We start from the raw sequence: 27,563 nt of genomic DNA, 5'->3' as shown, positions 1-27,563 counted from the left end.
AATGATAAACATATGTACAGTGCTGTTTATTATACGTACAGTATACAGTCTCTACAGTCTCCGTTAACTGACGTTAGGCTTACTTGAAGTAATCAGTTATAGTCCTCTGTACACTCTTGTGTCTGTGAGTTCCAAAGACTACGTCTGCCAGATGGTAAAAACTGTCATAGCACTGACATCCAGTGGCCTCTAGATAGGCCCGCATGGTGTTGAGACTCTCCAGCGCTCTTGCAAAAGTGACAGGATGTTGTTGAATTTCGTCAGCATGTGCCTCGCTGCACATTTTATCATTTGTTTCATCATCAGCCATTGCCTGCGTGTAGGTGCATATCTGGACATCAGTGCTGTCGTCAGCTGTTTGTAGATCATAATCAACAGCTACATAGCGATGAAACTCCTCTTCAGTAACGCCGGCTGGGATGTCAATAGCCTGTTCATCTGACGCATTTGCAACAGCTGCATCTGCTTCATCCCTCTCCACATCCCTAACAAAGCTTGCCCACCTGTAGCAGTTCACAATGGTTGCCTGTGTAACATGATTCCAGGCTTCTTTCTGCATATGTAGGGAATCCAACAGTGATAGATTACGAGCCAGTTCAACAGCACATTTATCCTTGCCAGTCTGGTCATCCATAATGCTTATCAGACGACGTAGCACAAGAGCCTGATAATGTTGTTTGAAGTTGGCTATTATGCCCTGATCCATAGGTTGGATCAGAGAGATAGTGTTTGGTGGCAGGAAGACCACCTTGACATTAGACAGACTGACATCATCACTATGTGCAGCACAATTATCATAAAGCAACAAAATCTGACACTTTTGTGCCCGCATTCTAGTGTCTAACTTCTTTAGCCACTGCTTCCAAATTTCCCCAGTCATCCATGAATTTGCATTAGCCTCATATGACACAGGAAGTCGCTTAACATTCTTGAAGCAACGGGGCTGTTTGCTCTTTCCAATGATGAGTGGTTCCAACCTCTCACTCCCATCCATATTGCAACAAAGGAGGATCGTCAGTCGGTCCTTCGACGTTTTACTTCCTGTAGTTTCAGCTTGTTTGAATGCAAGTGTTCAATCAGGAACTGCTCACCAGTAGAGACCGTTTTCATCAGCATTGAAAATGTCACGAGGTGCAAACTCGTTCAAGATGGTAGGATGAACTGAAACAACCCAAAGTCATCAGCATCTTGTTTTTCACCATGCTGTTTCTTGAATTTTATGTTGTTCCTCTCCTTCCATCTTTCCAACCATCCAACAGTGGCTTTGAATTCAGTTAGTCCAAGACTTTCAGCTAGCTGATTAGCTTTCTCCATAAGCAGTAGACCACTGACAGGAAACTGTCTGCTCCTGACTCGAGAAAACCACCAAAGAAGAGCATCTTCTACCTCCTCAGCTTTTCCCGCACGTTTTCGTTTCTGGTGTGGATTTGTATTGTTTTGTCAGTCTTCCAGAAGCTGGTCTTTCTGCTTCAAGATACATGAAATTTGGGATTGACACCATATTCTTTAGCAATAGATGCTTGACTTTATTTTCTAATTTTTTAAGAACTTCTATTCGTTCAGCCAGTGTTAAAGTCTTACAGTTGCGCGACGACGACGACCCCAGTGTACACTCTAACAACATTCTTTCGCTTATTCTGCAGTTAAAGGGGCGGTAAATTTGAAATCTTGTTGGTTGTCACGCGCCAATCGGCTTCCATATTCCATGCGCGCGCTTATGCGGAGTCTTTCCTGCAGAGGAGCGGTCTTAAACCATGCATATAAGCGAATCTTGCACTTATCAGTGGTGCGCTAAACCGAAGTTTGTCCCCATAGAAATTGATGGCGCCAAAAATGGAACCGAAGCACGGCATGTAGTTAAACAGAGCATGTGCTTATCCGATGTGCACTTAAATGGAGTGCACTGTATATGTAAGTTTTTCTTTTTTGTTAACATAGAAAACATGGGAAATTTGAGTAATTCTTTTCAATACTTAGCAGTAAAGGTCTGGAACAGTATACAGTATAGGTTAGGTCTATTTGGTCCTGGGCATGTGCCAAAAATGAAATTACTGCCCGGAGCATGCGGTAGCTGGGCTGTAGTGCCAATTTGATGCATGTTGGACAAGCGAAAGCGCCTACTCGCCTTTGTAAAAGGGCCCCTGAAACTGTTCCAGGCCACTTAAATAGTCTCAACAATTGGCTTTATTTATCAGTACAGCAATATCAGGAAGTGACATATCCTACCCAGGTACACCTTCCATTTCCTTGAAAGATCATAGAGACTTATTCAACAGCTAGCATGAACCATGACCATAAGCACAGGCCCTACTGCAGTCAGCCAAGTTCAGATGGACTACTCATTCTGGTATGAACCAGCTTGCAGTTGTTCCTCACATTACTATAATTAAAAGTTCTGTATCGATGAGCCTGCCCCATCCCCACCACCATCTGTGATGTACTGGTGGATAATTTGAAACCTTACATACAATTTCTACTGGGAATAGTACTTAACACATATTTATCACGTTTTACATAAGGTATTGATGGAGTCATTCTTTATAATCCTATATAGTTGATTTCAACTTCCAAAATGAGTAGAGAGATGCGGTAGCTGTGTTAGTCCACTTTTAAAGGTAATCAATAGAAGTAAAAGAAAAGAAAACAGAGAAAAAAAATAAGATGATACCTTTTTTATTGGATTAACATGATATATATTTTTGATTAGCTTTTGAAGGTAATCCTTCATCAGATTGGAAATAAGCAAATGTTGATAAATAACAGTATATATAAGTGAAACATCAAAGCATTCCAGTGGCAGTCTCACAGGATGAGGGTGGTTAGTGGTAGTTAGACTCTGGAACTTGTTGCCGGAGAATGTGGTGACAGCAGTTGGCCTTGCAGAGTTTAAAGGGGATTTGGACAGATTCCTGAAGGAAAAGTCCATTGACCATTATTAATTTAAATTTTTGTTTTGTTTTTGGGGTTTTGCCGGGTTCTTGAGGCCTGGATCGGCCACTGTCGGAGACAGGATGCTGGGCTTGATGGACTCTTGGTCTTTTCCCAGTATGGCGGTGCTTATGTTCTTATGGGGTGGGTTAGATGAGAGACAGGTGGATGAGGGACAGGGAGATAAGCATGGTGATAAGAGGGTGACAAAACAGTAGAATTTTATGGTTTATAATTGACTAGAAAACCCAGATCTTTGTTAAGTCCTGTCTGGTGGGTGTCAAATATTTAATCATTCTAACTGCAAAGGTCTTATGTTCCTGGATTGTCTTAAAGTTTCCTTTAGTGTTCTCACCATAAAATCATTGATATAGTTTTCTGGTTTTGTAAAGTGCTGCCCCACACAGGTTGGCACTGGCATTTTTCATATGATGTCTATCAGGCTCATTTTCGAAAGAGAAGGGCGTTGAAAAAGCGACACAAAAGTCACATGGGCGTCCCTGTGAAAGAAGGTCGTCCAAATCCAATAATCGAAACAGGGCCTTAAAGACATCCTCAGCGCGAGGACGCCCATCTATGGTCATCCCCACAGGTGGCGTGGTACAGGTGTGTTCTGGGCAGCGTTACGAGATGGGCGCCTCCAACATATAACGGATACCGAAATGGGCGGGAACATGGGCGTCCTTACTTAGACCTGAAATAAAAGCAACCAGGGTAAGGGGGAAGTCGTCTTTAGACCCATTAGCGATTTTGTGGAGTTGGAGAGTGGCGAGATCGTTGATGGGAGAGAAAGTTGAGAGTTGTTCAGTGCCCTGTTACCTTTTTTTTTTTTAATTTTTGGGAAGTCTTTATTGAGTTACCTTTCAGACTTATTTTCAAAAGAGAAGGGCGTCCATCTTTCGACACAAATCGGAAGATGAGCGTCCTCCTCCCAGGGTTGCCCAAATCGGCATAAACGAAAGCCGATTTTGGGTGTCCTCAACTGCTTTCCGTCACGGGGACGACCAAAGCTCATGTGGGCGTGTCGGAAGCATAGCGAAGGCTGGATGGGGCGTGCTTAACACATGGGCGTCCTCGGCCAATAATGGAAAAAAGAAGGGCGTCCCTGAAGAGCACTTGGCTGACTTTACTTGGTCCATTTTTTCTTGCGACCAAGCCTCAGAAAGGTGCCCAAACTGACCAGATGACGACCGGAGGGAATCGAGGATGACCTCCCCTTACTCCCCCAGTGGTCACTAACCCCCTCCCACCCTAAAAAAAAACCTTTAAAAATATTTTTTTTTCCAGCCTCTATGCCAGCCTCAAATGTCATACCCGGCTCCCTGACAGCAGTATGCAGTATGCAAGTCCCTGGAGCAGTTTTAGTGGGTGCAGTACACTTCAGGCAGGCGGACCCAGGCCCATCCCTCCCTACCTGTTACACTTATGGTGGTAAATGTGAGCCCTTCAAATGTGAGTGGAGGAGTGGCCTAGTGGTTAGGGTGGTGGACTTTGGTCCTGAGGAACTGAGTTCGATTCCTGTCACAGGCAGCTCCTTGTGACTCTGGGCAAGTCACTTAACCCTCCATTGCCCGCCGCATTGAGCCTGCCATGAGTGGGAAAGTGCGGGGTACAAATGTAAAAAAAAAAAAACCCACCAGAAACCCACTGTACCCATATGTAGGTGCCCCCCTTCACCACTTAGGGCTATGGTAGTGTTGTACAGTTGTGGAGAGTAGGTTTTGGGGGGCTCAGCACCCAAGGTAAGGGAGCTATGCACCTGGGAGCAATTTCTGAAGTCCACTGCAGTGCCCCCTAAGGTGCCCGGTTGATGTCCTGGCATGTGAGCAGGACCAGTGCACTACGAATGCTGGCTCCTCCCCCGACCAAAAGGCTTGGATTTGGTCGTTTCTGAGATGGGCGTCCTCGGTTTCCATTATCGCTAAAAATCGCTAAAAACCGGGGACGACCATCTCTAAGGTCGACCTAAATGTTGAGATTTGGGCGTCCCCGACTGTATTATCAAAACGAAAGATGGACGCCCATCTTGTTTCGATAATACGAGTTTCCCCGCCCCTTCACGAGGACGTCCTGTGAGGACGCCCTCAGGAAATCTTGGGCGCCCCGTTCGATTATGCCTCTCCACGTCTGTGTCCCTGATTTGCTGCTCTATCTGCCCTTCAGTATGCTGGGGCTGGTGCCCACTAAGACCAGCTTCTGTGTCTGACTGGTGTCATCACCTGCATAGCAAAAGGGATGGAAGTGTGTTGGTTAAAATAACCCAGTTTTGTTTTGCAGCATTCATATACATAGCCCCACAGATGATGAAGTGTCACGATTGTGACTATATTCCCTGTTGGACTTGCCTTGGGGTTCCTTCAGCCAAGCCAAGTCTGCTTGTAAATCCTGAAGCCTGTGTGAAAATCCTGAAATCCATTCCAGTCTAGTCCATTCTGGGATCCTGTTCCAGCCAAGCCGTTCTGCTGTTCTGTTGCTAAGCTCCATCCTGCTGGTGGCCTCACCTGTCGTGCCTTTATTACCATATGGGAACTTCCTAAGTTTGCCTTTGCATCGCTATAGGTCAGTTGGTGTGCTTCTGCACTTCTGCTTCTGTGTTCTGTTTGTGGGCTTTTGCCTTTGGCTTTAGTGTTCTGTCTGTTTGTAGGCCTTCTGTTTTATTTCCCTGTGTGTTGGTGGCTGCCTGGGTTTCAGCCTTCTGTTGTGTTTTTTTTTTTTGTTACATTTGTACCCCACGCTTTCCCACTCATGGCAGGCTCAATGCGGCTTACATATTGTATACAGGTACTTATTTGTACCTGGGGCAATGGAGGGTTAAGTGACTTGCCCAGAGTCACAAGGAGCTGCCTGTGCCTGAAGTGGGAATCAAACTCAGTTCCTCAGCTCCCCAGGATCAAAGTCCACCTCCCTAACCACTAGGCCACTCCTCCTCCTGGTATTAGGTGGTAGTTGCAGCCCACCTGGCGTTTCCTAGTGGATTCCTGTCAGCGAGATGAATGCCCCTGCATAAGTTTTTTTAAACTGGGTTGTTCCTGATGAAGCCCAGAAGCGGGTGAAACGATAAGGACCCCATTGAACACAATTAAGCAGTTGGAATGAGGGGTGACTAAGCCAGCTGAGAAAAGCTAAGTTATTTTATGCTTTAGCTGTGCTTTTGGAAATATTTGATTCTCAGTGATAATGTTTGCACTATGAGAAAGTTTTGATTGTAAGCATGTAAGATTAATTTCCTTACCCAATGAAAGAGATCAGACCACGGACACCAAAATCTTATATAGCTAACGGGTCTTGTTGGTCAGACCTTGGTCAATACCTTGGTTTCTGAGGGTAATCTTCATGCTTTCAAGTATTGTATGCCTTTTTATGACCTTTTGGGATTGAATTTGGCTGTTGTTCAGTTGTTTTGTACGAGTCCATAACACCCCAACTTGAAATTGCCTCACTTAGAATCCGCAACAAAACCATCCCCAACCATCTCAACTGCATCCTGTTTGACAGACCACCAGGAAATTGGAATGAGTGCCAGACTACCTTCACTGACTTCATTTCAAACACATGTGTGACCAACTCCAACATACTAATACTAGGAGACATCAACCTTCACCTAGAAGACCCAAACTCCACTAACGCACGAGAATGTAAGGATTTCCTCCATTCATGGGACCTCACATGGCCACAAATGCAACCAACCTATGCCAAAGGGCATGATTTGGACCTCATCTCATACAAACTACCATCAGACCAGAACCTTATAATAGCAGATATTAAATGGTCTGAAACACCATGATCCGACCACCACAAACTAAACCTATCACTAAAATGGCAGAAGAAGGGCTCTTACCACACACAACAACCTACAACCTACAGCACCAGAGGCCAAATAGATCCGGAAATATTCTGGCTACAGATTTACAATGACAGATGGACTGCACAAACGGATTCTGCACATTATCTCACAGAATGGGATGAAAGATGCAGAAACATACTAGACGAAATAGCGCCCTTACAAACAAGAACGTCATGCAGGCATAACACCATACCATGGTTTAATGATGATCTAAAAAATTAAAAACACAAACAAGGAAACTCGAACGAGCATGGAAAAAAATAAAAGATGAATACACACTCAATGCATGGAAACAGTTACACAGAAAATACTAATACGCTATAAGACAAACCAAAAGGACATACTACAAAACTAAAATAGGGCCGGACTACAAAGATATGAAGAAATTATACCAACTTGTGAACAAACTACTAGACACTACAGCAGTCACTGCAACCAACACAGATATCCCACCTGCTGACAAACTCGCTAAATACTTCAATGAAAAAATTACAAACCTATGAAAAACGCTACCTCAGAACAATACTAATACCAAAAACTTCATCAATAATCTGGACCCAAACCCTGGAGAATACTCAGCCGATCAAACCTGGTCAAACTTCACGCTCCTCACCGTTGAAACAGTAACCCAGGCAATCAAAAGGTTCTCCAGCACCTGGGGACGGGCTGCGGCGGCAGCCTCCCAGCAGCCAAGGAATATTCCCTCTCTCGGCTCAATTGAACCGTTTTTACAGAGAGCCGCAGGCATGGCTACTTCGTCGTTGGGCGGCCCGCTTGTTCACACACAAACTGGAGAAAGTGAAGTGAACACAGGGCTGGAAGTCTCGTTGAGCCCCGACGGCAGAGAACCTCCTCCTCAGCCAATTGGCAGCAGTTCTCCGAAGATTGCGTACTCAGCTGCGACGACCGGAGAGTCAGGAAGTGGAGGAGAACGGGAGGCTATTCTATCCTCGACGGAAGGTTTGGGAAGTTTGTTAACTCCCATCTTAACTGCTCCCACACAGAGGAGATCTACTGAGGAGATCATAGGAACAAATGGGAACGTGAGTCTGTTACACACTGAGACAGAAGAATTATTTCCTTTTAAAAAACCTACTGAAGTAACATTAGACAATCTTTGGCATCTAATTGTGGAACTTGGAAGGGCTTTATGCCCTCAAACAAAAAAAATGACAGAAGACATTGCCTTATTGGATGGGAAGCTGAAAGAAGTGGAAATTAAACTTAATTCAGTGGCCTCACAGACTGAAAATTTTGAAAAAGAAATACAACATATAAAATCTGTGCAAACAACAACTGTTAAAGACTTGGTAAACCTTAGGAGAAAATCGGAGTTTCTGGAAAATAATCTTAAAAATAATAATTTGCGTTTTATAAATTTTCCTATGCAGTCCTTGATTTCTCCACGGGAAATGTTAAGAAATTATTTCAGAGAGGTCTTGGAAATTGGTGAAGAACAGCTCCCTCCTATTTCACAGGTTTATTACATCCCTGGTAAAAAAGATGAACAATTACTAAGTAATCAGGCAATAGATGTCTCTGCATTGTTAGAAAATTCAGATAGTAATACAATCACTGCTTCAACTTTACTTGCCACGGTTGCGTTGATCTCAGACAAATCATGGATATTAAAGAAATTTTTCCTAAAAAAAGAAAAAACCTTTAGAGGATTACAAACTCGGATTTTTCCTGATTTGTCAAGAGACACGCAGAAGCGTAGGCAAAAGTTCTTGCAGTTGAAATCTGAGACGCTCCAATTAGGAGCAACGTTCTATTTAAAATACCCATGTAAATGTTTGGTTAATTATCAGAATGTCAAATATGTGTATTTTGACCCTTCCCAATTATGTTCATTTTTAACATCTAAGAAAGCTCTGTAAATGAATATATACCATGTTTTGAACGCTGAAATCTTTAATTTAGCTACAATTTATTTGAAATGTTTAATTTCTTTTCCTATATCTCCAGCTGTTTGAGTACTTGAACTCATTAATTGTGGACTTTAAGCTTCTAAAAAGGAGACTTTTTTCTTTCCTTCTTTTTAGTTTTTGGAATATTATTGTAAACTAATAATCTTTAGAAGCTTTCTCTCTCAAGTAATAATTGCTTGTGATTTAATGAAATAATAATAAATAAATAAATAAATAAAAAAAGGTTCTCCAGCACCCATTGCAAACTGGATACCTGCCCCAGCTACCTACTAAAATCCGCCCCTGACCGCTTCACAACAGACCACACATCCCACCTAAACTACATGCTCCAACAAGGTCTTTTCCCTGAGGAATACAGCAACATCCTACTCACCTCAATCCCAAAAGATACCAAGAAAAAAGCAACCGAAATTGCCAACTACCGTCCAGTTGCATCTACACCACTAGCAATTAAATAGATGGATAGCATGGTGACCAAACAGGTTACCGACTACTTGGACAAGTTCTCAATACTCCACGAATCACAATCGGGTTTCCGCCCCCTCCATAGTACCAAATCTGTGCCAGTCACTCTCCTGTCCAAATTCAAGCAGGAAATAGCCATAGGTAAAAGTATACTCCTTCTACAATTTGACATGTTGAGCGCATTCGACATGGTAAACCACAATATACTACTGAGACTTTTAGACTATTTCGGAATCGGTGGAAACATACTCAACTGGATCAAAGGTTTCCTAACCACCAGAACATACCAAGTGAAATCAAACTCAAACATATCACCACCTTGGAAAGCAGACTGTGGAGTACCTCAAGGATCGAGGAAAGATCCACCGGAGGGTGGAAAACTCAAGAACCCCACGGTAAAAACAAGAATGTGTAAAAAGTGGGAGTACGACCAAGGAAACCAGAAAGTGGAAGATGTTCTTAAATAAAAGACTTTATTAAAAATTTGAAGACTCGACACGTCGTGTTTCGGCCGTCAGGCCTGCATCAGGAGTCTATAAAAAGTACATTTATATATGATATATGTAATAAAAACAACCAAAAATATTTATAACAAAAGAAGTAAAAACAATAAATATAATAAATTGTATTAACTCATAAACTTATATAGAGATGATAATAAAAAATGAAACACATATAATAAAACGTATTGTAAACATACTGTATATGAGTTCATGAAATAATAATGCAATACAAATAAAATTATTAAACAATTCATGATGTGTATGCACATAAAAATTGAACAATAAAAGTAAAATAATAAGAGTTGCACATACATATTAAGCTAACAATAAGAACAAACAACTATTTAAACTTTGAATTAATAGTAATAATATTATATGTATATGCTTACATATAAAAAGTATAATAATATTTGTAAAAAATATGGGGAAACCATAGAAAAAAATTTTAGAAAAAATACCTCAAGGATCATCACTATCACCAATACTTTTCAACATAATGATGATCCCACTGGCCAAGTCATTATCAAAGAAATGCCTCAACACATTCATCTACGCAGATGATGTCACAATTTACATTCCCTTCAGACATGATCTAACAGAAATCAACAACAAAATCAAACTCGGCTTGAATACCATGGATTCATGGGCAAACTCCTTTCAATTGAAACTGAATACTGAAAAAACACATTGCCTCATCCTCTCATCTCAACACAATACATACAAACCCACAACCTTAATCACCCCAGAACACACCCTCCCTATTTCAAACAGCCTGAAAATACTCTACGTGACAATCGACCGCAACCTCACTCTCGAGAGCCAAGTGAACTCCACAACAAAGAAAATGTTCCACTCAATGTGGAAACTTAAACGCATAAAACCTTTCTTCCCGAGGGAAATATTTTGTAACCTAATACAATCAATGGTACTAAGTCACGCAGACTATTGCAACGGCATTTACGCTGGATGCAAAGAACAACTCACAAAGAAACTCCAGACCGCTCAGAACACAGCAGCCAGGCAAATATTTGGCAAATCACGATTCGACAGTGCCAAGCCCCTCCAAGAAAAACTGCATTGGCTGCCAATCAAAGAACGTATCCAAGAAAGCACAAAGGCAGACGGTCTGCAAACTCCAAGGTGGAAGATAAAAAAACAGCAGATCGTATAAAAAGATAAATATAGTTTATTTCAAACAATATACTGGTATTTGTATAAATATAGACAGCCCGACACAGGCCGTGTTTCGCCCAACTGGGCTGCTTCAGGGGCTATAAAAAACATATAAATTAACAGTTATAGTATCAAACTCTACATATAAAAAATACATATATAATATAATTATATATACATATATATGTACATACATGTATATGCACATACAACAAATATAATGTCTATATCACTGTACATATATAGATCTAAACTGATACATACCAAAACATGCTCTATATAAAAACCATATAAAAAGATTATATTGAATATTAATAACAAATTAATAATATCAAGAATATCAAAAAAAGAAAATAATTATGTCCTATATTTATAGTGATATGTTCCATTTGTACATATAGTGACAAGTAAACCGAAATTATTAAACAAACCAAACACAGACAAACCAAAATGTAAAGGAGAAATTAAGACACCCACCTATATAAGAATTCTTTACTACCAAATATAAGGTGCGCTTTGCTACCAGATATAAGGCACATGTAAAATGTCCTATTAACCACTACAAAACAAAAAGAAAGTTTTTGCAATTAGAAGATATTGTTATCTACTAGTGCAAATAGGGAAGACTGAATTAGTGCTGTTGGAAAAATACTGTTGAATAAAGACTCACGTGTATGAAGAATTGATCTGGTTTGAAAAAAACAGCTGAATCAGAGATGCCAAAAGCATAACTTGCTAATCTAATGAAAGGGAAAATGAGAAGGTGATGATATGTATGCATTGAGTAAACCTCAAACATCATATGATGCTTGCTATTTAGAAAAAAAACTTAAACCAGGACTATTGTTTGCATAAGATCAATAGCGTTGTTCAATGTTATCCTTTCAGAAAGCCTCAAAGTTCACAAGGAAAGCATTACTTAGATCAACCCAAAAAACAAATAAGGATAAGATTGTATGCACTTTACCCTTCAATAACATGTCTTATTCTATTGTTAGTATAGTTAAAAAACATTGGCACCTACTTGAAAATTTAGAAATATTCAATCAAAGAAAACTCATTGTTGCATACAAACGAGAGAAGAATCTGAGAGATCTTCTCGTCCCATCCACATTACCAAATATAGAGACACCACTAAGTAATCTCCCTAAAGGTCATTTTCAGTGCGGTAAATGTTCTGTTTGCAATGTGAATAGCAGGACTAAAAATCTATTCATACAATCAGCTAATAAAGAAATAAATCTGCAACATTTTTCTAATTGTCAGACTAGCAAGGTGATATATATTGCTATATGTCCTTGCAAACAGGCCTATGTAGGCAAAACCAAGAGGAAACTTAATACTAGAATTATAGAACATAAGAGCACTCTAAAGAATAAATCTTTAGAAAAACCACTAGTAGAGCATTCACTGGCCCTTGGTCATAAGTTCAATGAATATAAATTCTTATATAGGTGGGTGTCTTAATTTCTCCTTTACATTTTGGTTTGTCTGTGTTTGGTTTGTTTAATAATTTCGGTTTACTTGTCACTATATGTACAAATGGAACATATCACTATAAATATAGGACATAATTATTTTCTTTTTTTGATATTCTTGTTTATTAATTTGTTATTAATATTCGATATAATCTTTTTATATGGTTTTTATATAGAGCATGTTTTGGTATGTATCAGTTTAGATCTATATATGTACAGTGATAAAGACATTATATTTGTTGTATGTGCATATACATGTATGTACATATATATGTATATATAATTATATTATATATGTATTTTTTTATATGTAGAGTTTGATACTATAACTGTTAATTTATATGTTTTTTATAGCCCCTGAAGCAGCCCAGTTGGGCGAAACACGGCCTGTGTCGGGCTGTCTATATTTATACAAATACCAGTATATTGTTTGAAATAAACTATATTTATCTTTTTATACGATTTGCTGTTTTTCAATCAAAGAACGTATTACTATCAAAATCTGAACCCTGGTCCACAAACTTATCTATGACCAAGTACCAGGATATATGACAGAACTTATAGACCTACCACTCAGAAACACAACCAGATCATCTCGAACATGCCTAAACCTCCACTACTCAAACTGCAAAGGATTTAAATACAAAGCAACCTATGCATCCAGCTTCTCCTATATAAGCACACAATTATGGAACGCACTGCCAAAAGTTGTGAAGACAACCTGCAACCACCTAAACTTCAGGAAATCATTAAAAATCTACCTGTTCAAAAAGGCATACCCCGCCGACCCAACATAAATGCCTGCACTCTGCAACATAACATAACCAAAGCTTGTAATGGACACTACATAATCCTTCCTCTCCTTGATCCCCATTGTAACTGAAACATATGTTCCTTATTCAACCACAATACCACCTGTATTTGTTTCTTTACCGGACTTGGCGAACCCCTCTACGGTACTATGTAAGCCACATTGAGCCTGCAAATAGGTGGGAAAATGTGGGATACAAATGTAACAAATAAATAAAACCATGTTAAATTGTTCCCTCAATAATTAATTTGTGGCCCTTAGATATGTAGATTTGAAAAAGGGGGGGGGGGGGGGCTAAATGTGGACGTGTCAGCACTTACACATGTGATTTGCAAAATTGCCAGTTCCACATGTAAGTGGCAACACCACAATGTGGAAGCAGCTGGGTTCATACCATTTGTTTTCTCAACATGTATATTTTTAAATGGCTGCACCTGCTGCCTGTGCCAGCACATTCATGTGCTCCTCTGCAGGTATTTTGGAAACAGCTCTATGTCAGCAGGTCCTTTTCTAAAATACCACCAGAACTGAATACCAACCTTGATATGTCAATTCCAAACTCAACCTTGCTATCTCAGTTTTTATGTATAATGGGGCTTTATATGTGCATGTACGCAAGCATGCACGCACACACATGTTATTGCTATAAACAACCTGGCAGGCATCACGGATTCCTTCTTTATAACTTGCACATATCATGTTCTTCGTTATCGTCCATAGCCACATTTTACACAGTTTCCAATTCATCAGGACCATCTCTACCATCTGTAATACCGGAGCACTTATTGGTCTTCCTGAAAATAAACGCATGAAATAATTTTATAAGAGGGTGCTGTATGTCAAAGTAACAAAAATGTGCTTATTTTATGCAGATTTTATAAATGCAGCAAGAGGCTTATGTGCTTTTATAAAATAAGCACCCAGAACTAGCCCCAATAGTGCACAAATTCTAATGCACAAAGTTACATTTGGCCTAAAGAAGGTAAACATGTACTCTACATGTGTACTTGAGTATCATCCCTCTAAATAGGCACCAATTAGGAACCTAACTTTAGACACCCGTATTATCGAAACAAGATGGTCGACCTAAATGTTGAGATGGTCGACCTTAGACCTTAGAGATGGTCATCCCCGGTTTTCGGACATAATGGAAACTGAGGACGCCCATCTCAAAAACGACCAAATCCAAGCCTTTTGGTCGTTGGAGGAGCCAGCATTCGTAGTGCACTGGTCCCCCTGGCACCAACCGGGCACCCTAGGGGACACTGCAGTGGACTTCAGAAATTGCTCCTAGGTGCATAGCTCCCTTACCTTGTGTGCTGAGCCCCCAAAACCCACTCCCCACAACTGTACACCACTACCATAGCCCTAAGGGATGAAGGGGGACACCTAGATGTGGGTACAGTGGGTTTCGGGTGAGTTTTGGAGGGCTCACATTTACCACCACAAGTGTAGCAGGTGGGGGGGATAGGCCTGGGTCCACCTGTCTGAAGTCCACTGCACCCACTAAAACTGCTCCAGGGACCTCCATACTGCTGTCATGTATGACATTTGAGACTGGCAAAAAAACATTTTTAAGTGTTTTTTAGAGTGGGAGGGGGTTGATGACCACTGGGAGAGTAAGGGGAGGTCATCCCTGATTCCCTCTGGTGGTCATCTGGTCAGTTTTGGCACCTTTTTGAGGCTTGGTCGCAAGAAAAAATGGAGCAAGTAAAGTCGGTCATGTGCTTGTCAGAGATGCCCTTCTTTTTTCCATTATCGGCCGAGGACGCCCATCTCTTAATCATGCCCCAGTCCCACCTTCGCTACGGTGCCATCACGCCCCTGTGAACTTTGGTCATCCCCGCAACGGAAAGCAGTTGAGGGCGCCCAAAATCGGCTTTTGATTATGCCGATTTGGGTGACCTTAGGAGAAGGACGCCCATCTCCCAATTTGTGTCGGAAGATGGGCGCCCTTCTCTTTCGAAAATAAGCCTGTTAGGCACCAAACTTAAAGAATATTGTAAATTGTGTGCCTAGATGCCAACATTTAGTAGCTAACATCTACACCTACCTACCTTTTACATGGTGTACGTGTTGGTCTCTATGCTATAACAGAATCTGAGCACCCAGATGTTGTTAAAGAATACTATCTTATCATACAGATTTTGGGTGCCTAATTTGTAGTGCCCTTTATAGATTACACAATTATTTATTTGTTTATTTATTTATTTATTTATTTGACAAATTTCTATTCCATTCAATCTAAAAATTCTTGGCAGATTACAAAATGCACATACATAATCCTAACACAAAATTATATTAAAAGAAAATAAATGATGCAAGTTAAAAGACATAGTACCGGAGTAACATAGGATCAGTGTTGGGTAAAATCATTTTGACAAAGATTTCAAATCAAAATCACTAAGTACAAAATGAATTTGAAATCAAAATCAGTAAGCCAGTGTGATTTCAAATCAAGATCAGTCAACAAATGATTTCAAATCGAAAATCAGCAGAGCAAGGCACTACTATTAAATATAGTTGTCACGGGATAGGATTATAGACTAATCACTCCATGTTGATAATCATGGATGTGTGAATTGCAAGTCCATATATAACAAGAATTAATATATAAATAGGGTTTATGGACTTTGGTAGTTTAGGCTTGAGTTTAGACCACGCCAGTGTAATTGACCATCACAGTAACAAATACAAGAATCCTAAGATTAAATCAACATCCATCGGCAAATGCTTTTTGATTTTATAACTGAAAGAGATACAAAATCTTTTGACTAGGTAATTTCAAATCTAAAATCAAAATCAAGGTAAAAGAGTGATTTTAAATAAAAATAAAAAATCATATCAAATTATTTTTAATAATTATTTCAATTTACTTGATTTCAAATTATACCCAACACTGTCTAAGATAATTGAGACATACTAGAGCTTTTTCATTGCTGTAACTTACACCTTTAAGCCATCTATTTCAGACATAACACCAAACTAACATAGGATAAATTGAGAAATTTTAACATATTAGAGCTTTTCCCCTGCTGTAATCTGTACCTTTAATCCGTCTAGTTCAAAACTATTATCCAAAAAGCTGGTTCATTGATGGAAAAGCTTGCCTAAATAAATATTCGCCTGATATTCAAAGTGATTTCAGTAGGCATGAGAGGCTCCTGCCTGATATTTGAAGTGATTTAAGTAGCAGAAGAGGCTCCTGCCTGCTGTATAATTATAGTACAGCAAGAGGCCCTCACTGGATGCCCACCGGAAGGGTGGAAGGCCAGATTTTAGGACTCAGGCTGTAAAAATACCAGCTAGGTTTAAAAATCTATGACTGGCTGAGCAAGGACTTGCTTTTCCTGCAAGTTAATATGTGTTCTAGCTTAAGACCTATCCACTGGAATAGTGGTGGGCCAAGCTACATAGCTTTAACCAGCTGAAAAGCACTGACTAGGCCTGATAACCAGCTGAGGGCCTTATAGCAGAGAGCCTGCAAGAGCAGGACTGCTTGGTGAGTTCTAATGAAACCTGGTGCAACTTCCAAATTGAGTGTAACACACATGATGCAGAAATTAAAGACAGAAATGATAAGAAGTTTGGTTCATAACACGGAGTCTGTCTTTATAAGATGGCACCCAGATCACAAGATGATATGAGACAGATTTGTCCATGTTTGGATATCCGTATCTAAGGAGTTGTTGACAAAAAGGGAAATTGCACAATAATTTGCAATAGCAAAACGGAAAGGAGAGGTGGGCACCTGACCGGTGGTAGAGTATGATTCACTGATTAAGCAACATTAGAAAAAAAAGTCCCTCTCCATAGACTTGTATGGTGACCAAATGGTATAAAAGCAGGGTGCATGCAAGCCCTCGTTGGAACGATTTTCCCCAACGCGTCCTAGAGGGCAGGGCTCTGGCCGGTTGAACCCAGAATCTGTCTGCTGAATGTACCTGATTAAAGCCTGATTTGGGTAAGATTAAAAAGACTATTTCTTTAACTACACTGTTTCTGTCCTTGCTTCAATTTATTCTCTATCTTCTATCTGTTTTGCAAACTAACACACACACACACACACAAGTAAGATTTCTCACTGAAACAGTTTTATAGACTGTTCATAGAATTTATGTGGGAACATAAATAGCCAAAGATTCATTTAGATCCAAATAGACAGAAAGCTGTGGTCATGGGAATTAGATTTGAACTGCGCCTTCTGATGCCTCCCCAGCGGCGATACCCATGGGAAGGGGTGTCGTTGGAATTCAGGGAGGCAGTCCACAAGATCGTAGAAGAACAAACCCTCTGTACACCTCCGTGTGGAAGGATCCCACAGGGGTCTAGAGAGGGGTAGATTAAAAACACTGCTTAGATCACGCAGTGCAGCCCAACCGCTATTTGGTGACACTTAACCAGGCAGTGCAACTGAATATCAGCACAAAACAACCATTTTAGAGTCAGGCCGCACAGGGTCTTTACAGGGGCAGAGTAAGGGAGGAACAGACAGTTATAAAGGTGCTAATAATAGTGAGTGCTGGCATACACTTAGCTAATCTTAAAAGCAGTCCTAAATTTGCCTGCTTAGCTATGCAGGTGCTAGCACTGAATATCAGCTGTCACCCACATAACCTCCCAGTTCTGGCCTGTGTGCCAATCCCCCTTCTGATCCCTTTCCCTTCCTACCCCTGAAGCACATCAAGAGCCCCTTCCTTCCTTCCTTTCCTCTCCAAATAAAGCACATCAAGATCCCCCTCCCCCACTCCAAGAACAGGAAGCCCCCCCTCCCCTCGGATAATGGTGGGTTTAGCTGCCCATTTCCTAGTGATCCAGTAAAATGGGCAGTAGCGATGCCCACTCACTCCTCTCCAGTGTGGCTGCCTCCTTAAAATGGCTGGCATGACCTCAAGCAACATACTTGAAGTACCATGAGATTTCCACTAAAGGTCACGGCAGCTATTTTGTGCAAGAAGCCACAACAGACAGGAGCAAGTGGTAATTGCTCCTGCCCATAGGACCCCTCTACACCACCCTGGGGGGGGGGGGGGATCTATAATGAGGTAAGTTGGAAGGTCCTGGTCAGGAGTATACTTCCTTCAGGGGAAGAGTGAAGGAGGATGGAAATAGGGAGAGGAGGATAAGGGAAGTATTTTGTACATATATGGCTCCCAGCCGATATTCAGCCAGGGCCTACTTAAGTTCTAGCAGACTGTGCAGTTTGACATAACACTGGATATTCAATTCTAGTGCCCAGATATGATCCGGCATGGAATATCCAGGGCTAATTCTGACCACAGCATTCAGCATTTTAAAAAAGTGTTTACTGCCTCAGCCTGAATATTGACCTGTATGTCTTTAGCTGCCTCTGAAATGATAACACATGCTCCAGTTTGCATAGTTCATTAGGTTATGAATTCCATGATCATGGACCATCCACCTGGAAAGTACTGGTTCTAAATTCATATAGGCTCATTGTGCTAAGAGATGGTGCATCCAGAATACTGTGATCAATGGAAAAAAATGTACTTGAAGAACAATAGAACTTCAATGTTGGTGCTATAATTAAAGGGGATTTGTTGTGTAAGACCTTATAAATTAATAGAAAAACCTTAAATTGAATCCTCCTGGCCACTGAAGCCAATGGAATTCATACAGGATATGTAATATGTTCATACCTAGAACAACCTAAAACTAATCTTGCTGCAGCATTGTGTTCCATCTGTAATGTATTTAGGGCATAGGCAAGTGACCTCAGATACAAGGAATTGCAATAATTTAAGTGTGGCATAATTACACTCTGGATCATAAGCCTAAAATTCTTCAAGGTAAGATAGACACATACCTCCAGATTCTGTAAAAGTTACCCAAATTTGGGTACAGAGCTCAGATCTGCACACAAACTAATTAATGAGCTGTTAATTGGCACTAATTTGGATTTATGAATGGAATTGCTTACACACTATTCTATAATGCTGGACACCCAAAGAGGGACATAATCGAAAGGGACGCCCAAGTTTTGCTGAGGACGTCCTCGCAAAACATCCCGGTGGAGGGGCGGGGAAACCCATATTATCAAAACAAGATGGATGTCCAACTTTCATTTCGATAATACGGTCGGGGACACCCAAATCTTGACATTTCGGTCGTCCTTAGAGATGGTCATCCCTAGACTTGGTTGTTTCTGATTTTCGGCGATAATGGAAACCAAGGACGCCCATCTCAGAAACGACCAAATGCAAGCCCTTTGGTCGTGGGAGGAGCCAGCATTCGTAGTGCACTGGTCCCCCTGACATGCTAGGACACCAACCGGACACCCTAGGGGGCACTGCAGAGGACTTCCTAAATTGCTCCCAGGTACATAGCTCCCTTATAGATAACTACACAGGGCAAATGCAGCGTGGCTAGGGCAAAATACGTAACCTAATACCAAGAAAACAGCTCCAGCCAAATTTGACTGTTGGTCGCGGTGCTCATTGGGTGAGATGGAGAAAAGCCCTCAGAAACCACTGGTATAATACTGGTGGTTTAGTGCGTGGGCACCTACATGTGGGTACAGTGGGTTTGTAGTGGGTTTTGGAGGGCTCACATTTACCACCACAAGTGTAACAGGTGGGGGGGGGGGGGTGGGCCTGGGTCCGCCTGCCTGAAGTATACTGCACCCACTAAAACTGCTCCAGGGACCTGCATACTGCTGTGATGGACCTGAGTATGACATTTGAGGCTGGCACAAAATATTTTTAAAGATGTTTTTTTAGGGTGGGAGGGGGTTGGTGACCACTGGGGGAGTAAGGGGAGGTCATCCCCGATTCCGGTGGTCATCTGGTCAGTTCGGGCACCTTTTTGTGCCTTGGTCGTAAGAAAAGCAGGACCAGGTAATGTCATCCAAGTGCTCATCAGGGACACCCTTTTCTTCCATTATGGGTCGAGGACGCCCATGTGTTAGGCATGCCCAAGTCCCGCCTTCGCTGCGCCTCCGACACGCCCTCGTGAACTTTGGTCGTCCCCGTGATGGAAAGCAGTTGGGGATGCCCAAAATCGGCTGTGAGGACGCCCATCTTCTGATTTGTGTCGAAAGATGGGCATCCTTCTCTTTTGAATATGAGCCAGATAGTGTCTCACATGCAACTCAAAAGGGGGTGTGGTCATGAGAGCAGCATGGTAGGTCAAGGGTGTTACAAAAATTTTAGCACAGTGTTATAGAATACATGCCCAACTTGCACACCAGGATTTACACCAGGTTTCAGCATGTGTAAGTCCTTGCACCTAAAGTTGGGCATAGGAATTCACACTAAGCACTAGTCTATTGAGGGCACTCAGCCCAGAGAGCACCTTTAATAGAATAGCACTTAGCATAGATTTCTACCGGTGCCTAAATTTGAGCGCCATTTACTAAATCTGGCCCATAATCATCTAACCAGCTGCAGCTTAAAGAAAATAGTTTTAATCACTGACTTAAATTAGAGACATAATAATATAATGTGGAATTCAAAAGCAGAACCAAATAATGTACTTCTTTCAACATAGGAACTGTACATTGATCTAAATGAAGATTCTCAGGGCAAGTTAATGAGAGTTACAGTGAGTTTTATTCACATTTACTGCATATACTTGAATATAAACCAAGATTTTGTAACAAAAAAAAACCATTATAAATTGTTTCTTGGTTTACATCGGAGTCTTCCTCCTTCCCCCATGGCATCTGGCCGTACTACCCTTTACCTCCCTACCCCGTGGTGTTGGAATATTCTTCTCTTTACCTCACTTTCCATGGCCAGCCAATGCTAACCTAAAAACAGTAGCATAGTCAGGAAGTTTTTACAGGGGGTGCATCTCAATCTTGCCCTATCTCCAGTGGTGTGCTGGAGTGGGCTCTCACGGGCTCGCGAGAGCCGTTTGTTAAGTTTTTAAGAATTTTGGGAGCCGGTTGTTAAAGTAAGCCTCCCCATGGCTACTTTAACAACTGACTTCCAAAATGTGGGCTTGGGCCCCCTCCTGATTTCTCTTTTACTTTGCTGGCAGTGATGCTGGCCCCACTAGCCAAGTAAGTAGACTGCTGCTGCCCCCTGCTCCTTGTTTCTGACTCTGAGCATCAGGCTGGGACTTTTCTTGCAAGCACAAGAAGGTTCCATCATGCTGCTCAGAGCCAGAAACAAGCAGCAGAGAATGGTGGCAGTCAATTTATTGGCTGGTAGGGCTCGGCAAAGGTATGCCTAGCGTGCCTGGACAAGGGAGGGGAGAGAGAGGCATTTATTCCGCCCCCCCAAAAAAAAATTTCAGGGCCGGCTATGCCCGGATAGAGAGCCCGTTGTTAAAAATTTACCAGCAGACCCCTGCCTATCTCCTCCATGCCCCCCCCCCCCCAGTACCTTAAAATCATCTCTGCTGCAGTCTTCACCTGGGCAGTGGAACTCATATGCTGCCTGCAGCCTGCACTAAAATGTCCTCTTTGAACCATCCCACTGTTCATAAAACAGAAAGTTGTATTTGAAGGGGCGGGATGGTTCGGAGAGGAAGTCACAGGGCAACCTATGAGTGCCACTGCTGCTGCCCGGGCAAAGACTGCAGCAGAGATGATTTTAAGCTATGGCGGGGGGACTGGGGGCAGGGGGCCGGGTCTGACAGATAGTGCGTATGTAACACACGCACCTAGTATAAATACACCACTGCCCAAAAAGGATCACAGTCACTCAATGTGGGGCCTTGAGCATCTGCGCGTGCACAGATGCCCCAAAGACCTGCGCCAGCCAACCATGATCTTGATGTGTCAGTGTCCGCTGACCCGGGTAAGGGAGTTAAAGAGAAGAATGGTGGACACCATGGGGAAAGGAGGGAAGGGGAGGAATGCTGGAATATAAATCCTCAATTTATATTTGAGTTAACTTTTTTCCCTAAAAAAAGACGAGGGAGGGGATGTTATTTCGCTTTATATTCAGATAGGTTTGTTCAAATATGTATGGTAATTAAAAGCAGTTAGCTCTGACTTCCACTGTTTGATGAAATTAATGCAGTGAGTCAGATACTCTATCACAGAAATAATATATCTTTCTACAAGAAAGACAAACTGAAGAACATCAGCATAAAGTCTATAGGATGTACGCTGTGCTTTCCCACTCATGGCAGGCTCAATGTGGCTTACATGGGGCAATGGAGGGTTAAGTGACTTGCCCAGAGTCACAAGGAGCTGCCTGTGCCTGAAGTGGGAATCGAACTCAGTTCCTCAGGACCCAAGTCCACTACCCTAACCACTAGGCCACTCCTCCACATGTCAGTAGCAGAGTCATGTAAATGTTAAAAAGCATAGCTGATTATGCCAATTCTTAAGGCACACCTGAGTAAATCTTAAACAAACTGGACTTGTATGATGCTTGTCTCACTTGAAAGTGACGGTTTGTTAAAAAAACACTGAAACAAAGACAGTACACTCCCACAATTAATCAAGATTGACAGTGTCAAATGGTGCAGAGATATTCCAGCGATATTCAGCAATGCTGTTAGCGCCAAGCTAGGAGGAGAAATTGGATTTCCGGGTGCCTAACATCCTGGCACCAAAGGTTAGCTGGTTATGTTTCTGAATATCGGCGATTAATTTTCCAAATAGATGGCCAGATTAACCAAACCATGAAAATGTCTGACTGAACAGCAATATGTTGACTGGTCAGCTCTGAATATTGCATGGAATAACAATGAACTAGGCAAGAGATACCATGGCCAAACTAGGGCAAGTACCTAGATAGGCAAGGATTGGCACCCCCCATATGTGGGAGCAGATAGTGTGCTGCCCAGATTTCCATCCTCATGTCTCTGGGTGCCATCACCATCACACTCAGGTACATAGTGCATGGCAGCTGGCTATGTGTAAGGGTATGGTAACTGGCTACCTATATTTTTATTACATTTGTACCCCGCGCTTTCCCACTCATGGCAGGCTCAATGCAGCTTACATGGGGCAATGAAGGGTTAAGTGACTTGCCCAGAGTCACAAGGAGCTGCTGGTGCCTGAAGTGGGACTTGAACTCAGTTCCTCAGGATCAAAGTCCGCCACCCTAACCACTAGGCCACTTCTCCTTCAGCTATATAACCAGGTATGTACTGCAGAACCAATTTGCCTTTTTGCTAGAACTGTCTGTGGGTTGCAGCTTCAGAGTACAAAGATGGCTGGAAGAAAGAGACTGTGGAGGTGCTCAAAAGATGTTACACTAGAACTATGGACTAAGTAGTTAAAGCAGCTGCCTAAAAAATCCAACCTAGGAACTTCAGGTGGTGGGTTCAAGTCCCACTTTTTCTCTAGCTTGTTAGCTCAGAATTTTTTTTTCTCTCTTGTTGTGAGGTAAGCCCTGCACAGGATGTGATACAACCCACCATACCCAAATGTTTTTGATATCAGCAGAGGTCTTGCACATTTGGGGACAGTAGTTTGTATTACTGTCAATGCAGGGTCCCCCTCCCCCCGAAATTTAAAAAGCAAAAATGATACACTGGGTCCTGAATCAGCACTCTTTCACATACGGGGTTGGTTCGTAGCCAGCTCTAACCATTTGGCTATAGCACAACCTTTCAGGTATTGGATTGGTGCAAAAACAGCTGCTCTAACCATAATGCTATAGCTCTACTGCACATTTCTTGCTGTGTACTAATATGGGTACCAGGGGATATATGCCTCATCTTTGCACAGTGTACAGACATGCATGGTCCAGCTGTGGCCCATAATTGCCTCATCAGAGGCATATACCAGTGATGAGGCAGTTATGGCAGCTGAGGGGAGATATGATAGAGGCCTACAAAATAATGAGTGGAGTGGAACGGGTAGATGAGAAGCATCTGTTTACGCTTTCCAAAAATACTAGGACTAAGGGGCATGCGATGAAGCTACAATGTAGTAAATTTAAAACGAATCAGAGAAAATATTTCTTCACTCAACGGGTAATTAAACTCTGGAATTCGTTGCCAGAGAATGTGGTAAAGGCGGTTAGCTTAGCGGAGTTTTAAAAAGGTTTGGACGGCTTCCTAAAGAAAAAGTCCATAGACCATTATTAAAGTATAAAACATATCATGCATCTAACTTCCCCTACCTGGGATCCCAACTCTGGAACGCTGTACCCAGATACATTCGATCAACTAGTGAGTACCTTCCCTTTAGGAAACTATTGAAAACCCATCTATTCAAACAGATTTACCCGAACGACTTGACCTACCATAAGCAAACATAAGCAACCCATCCATTTCCGGTTCATCTTATCATTAACAACAATGACTTAGAAATTACCTCCTATCAATCTTCTTACCCTCCATACTCTTCCCCTATCTCTTCTTTATCACTCTACGTCCTTACCTATCCCTATCCTTTCTCTCATACCTCTTTTATCCCATTTACCCCTTGTTCATTTGTCCTACCACATACCTCCTTTGTTGATTCTGATACTACAAATTGTATTCTCTTGTTACTATGTAAGCTGCATTAAGCCTGCGATGAGCAGGAAAGCACGGGATACAAATGTAATAAATAAATAAATGGATTTGGGGGAGAATCCACTATTTCTGGGATTAGCAGTATAGAATGTTTTGTACTTTTTTGGGAACTTGCCAGGTATTTGTGACCTGGATTGGCCACTGTTGGAAACAGAATGCTGGGCTTGATGGACCTTTGGTGTTTCCCAGTATGGCAATACTTATGTACCACACCCAGTTGATGGATGAAATCTGCATAGATAGTGTACTTGGAATGCTAAAGTGTGTCAGGGCAGCCAGCATTGCAAGACAACTGTAAGAGAGAACAAATATATCAGGTGCCATTGCAATGCATATTTATGTTTAACTTAGCATACACATTGACAGCTATTTGGTCTTAGGGGAGGTTCGATGATAAAAAGATTCACTTGTGAGAACCTAGCAGCTATGTCCCACATACCCCTACACACGTTTACAGCAGGTGCTATTCGATGGAAGGCACAGTACATCAATATGCATTATCACAGGTAGTTGGGAATGTGTGGAGAGGTCAAGCAGATTTGGGCACAGTAACTGGAATGCATATATGGTACACTGTTGCTGCTGTTACAGTAGCATAGGGTAATGTGTGAGATTAGAGTTAGCAATCTGAACCCTATTATGATACCAACCAGCTCATTTTCAAAAGAGAAGGGCGCCCATCTTCCGACACAAATCGGGAAATGGGCGTCCTTCTCTCAAGGGCGCCCAAATCGGCATAATCGAAAGCCGATTTTGGGCGTCCCCAACTGCTTTCCGTTGCTGGGATGGCTGAAATTCCCGGTGGCGTGTTGGAAGGGTAGCGAAGGCGTGCCAGTGCTTGGTTAAGAGATGGGCACCCTCGGCCGATAATGGAAAAAAGAAGGGTGTCCCTGGCAAGAATTTGGTCCACTTTATTTGGTCCCTTTTTTTTCAAGTCCAAGTCCCAAAAAAGTGCCCCAACTGACCAGATGACCACCGGGAGCAATTTGCAAAGTCCACTGTAGTGCCCCCTAGGGTGCAAGGTTGGTGCCTTGGCATGTGAGGAGGACCAGTGCAGTATGAATTCTGGCCCCTCCCATGACCAAATGCCTTGGATTGGTTCATTTTTGAGATGGGTGCCATCGGTTTCCATTATGGCCGAAAACCGATGGCACCCATCTCTAATGTTGACCTAAATGTTCAGATTTGGGCGCCCCCAACTGTATTCTCGAAACGAAAGATGGACGCTGTAACCAGGTACCTCTAAGTGCAGCCAAGGATAGAACAATCTCCTCCAGCCACAGGCCTCCTGGTACAATCAAGAAATAAATGTCCACCCGCAACTTCAATCTTAAAGACTTTATTCCATGCAGGTTTCTAGTAGACCTGATACACAGTTCCAACAGCAGCATTCACCTTCAATCTTAAGCACATATAAGCCACCTGAACGTGTGTGACATATAGTCCCCTTTAAGCAGTAGGCTATCAGCATATACCAGGATTCAATACAGGCTCACAGTCAGCTCCAGTCTGGGGTCTTTATCCAGTGCACAATAAACAGTAGTTCAATTCCAAATAGAAGCAGTTCTTTCAGTTCATCATCACAGTTCAGTCACAAAGCAACAGTTTCTACCTTCTACTCTCTTTACCTTCAGGAGAGTTCAATACTTTAGGGACTCCTCATACCCAAGGGATTTCACCCTACATCAGCTTCACTGGTAAATTCAATACTTTAGGGACCTCCCTTACCCAAGGATTTTCAACCTGCAAATACTTTTGGGACTTCCTCACACCCAAGGGATTTCAGCCTGCTTCAGTACTTTAGGGACCTCTCTTACCCAAGGGTTTTCAGCCTGCAACTGCTTCTCTCTTCCCTGGGACTCCTTCCCACCTGCCTAATCAATCCCTGGCTTCTGCTACCACAACCAATCATTCTCCTTCCATTAGCTTCCCCCACACCCATACCAGCTGAGTTGAGCATTAGACTAATGATGAGCTCCTGCACACAGGGTTTCCTAACTCTCTTTCCCCCTAGTGGCAGCCCATCTACACGTCCTGCCAGCTTCCACCCATATCTTCCCCTATTGCAGCTAGGAGTCCAGTCCGGGTTCTTCATCTCACCCCCTGGCTCCTTGCCTGCAATGCCTTCTGGGACTTGTATGGGCATGGCTGGATGTCAAGATTGGAGATCTAACCACTAGGCCACTCCTCCACTCCATATATTAATTGTGAACCATTAAAATGAGAAATAAAAACATCCATAAAAAGATGAAAATGGTGTTAGCATTCATTAAAAGGCAGAACTAACAAACATAAATAATCAACAATTAAACCACATTACTGTGCACATATAAATAACAGAATCATTATAAACATGGTCAAAACATTAAAAATTACCATATCAATTAATAAGGAAACATCATCAACATATGAGAATGAAATGTAAGCTGCATCTACTTCAAACCTAATGTAGGTAGCTGTCGCCAAGGGTATCAATAATCCGTTTTCACTATGCACTTTAGTCTTGAAAAAGGTAGTAAGGGCAAAAATGGCAGAAAAAAACTTTAATGGATAAATGAAAATCGCAGTAAAAACATGCTGCTGCAAGTGTGCTGAACGAACGTAATATAGTGCTGACGTGATGTGTAGTGTGCAAAAAAAGTGCATAAATGTTTGCGACCGCACCTGGAGTATTGTGTTCAGTACTGGTCTCCGTATCTCAAAAAAGATATAGTAGAATTGGAAAAGGTACAGCGAAGGGCGACGAAAATGATAGTGGGGATGGGACGACTTTCCTATGAAGAGAGGCTGAGAAGGCTAGGGCTTTTCAGCTTGGAGAAGAGACGGCTGAGGGGAGATATGATAGAAGTGTATAAAATAATGAGTGGAATGGATCGGGTGGATGTGAAGCGACTGTTCACGCTATCCAAAAATACTAGGACTAGAGGGCATGAGTTGAAGCTACAGTGTGGTAAATTTAAAACGAATCGGAGAAAATTT

The 27,563-nt window shown here is 42.0% G+C and overlaps 1 protein-coding gene across 1 annotated transcript in view; it reads right to left on the bottom strand.

Moving 5' to 3' along the window:
- Positions 1-27,563, bottom strand: part of LOC115458148 (transmembrane protease serine 9-like) — a 109,011-nt gene that overhangs the window by 32,456 nt on the left and 48,992 nt on the right. Inside the window, exon 4 of the mRNA XM_030188001.1 lies at positions 13,788-13,927. Coding sequence (XP_030043861.1) covers positions 13,788-13,927 — 140 coding nt within the window. The remainder of the gene's footprint in view (positions 1-13,787; positions 13,928-27,563) is intronic.

This window comes from Microcaecilia unicolor, chromosome 14 (assembly GCF_901765095.1).
Source record: "Microcaecilia unicolor chromosome 14, aMicUni1.1, whole genome shotgun sequence".
In the NCBI taxonomy this organism is placed as follows: domain Eukaryota; kingdom Metazoa; phylum Chordata; class Amphibia; order Gymnophiona; family Siphonopidae; genus Microcaecilia; species Microcaecilia unicolor.
This window is presented reverse-complemented; position numbering and strand designations above follow the sequence as displayed.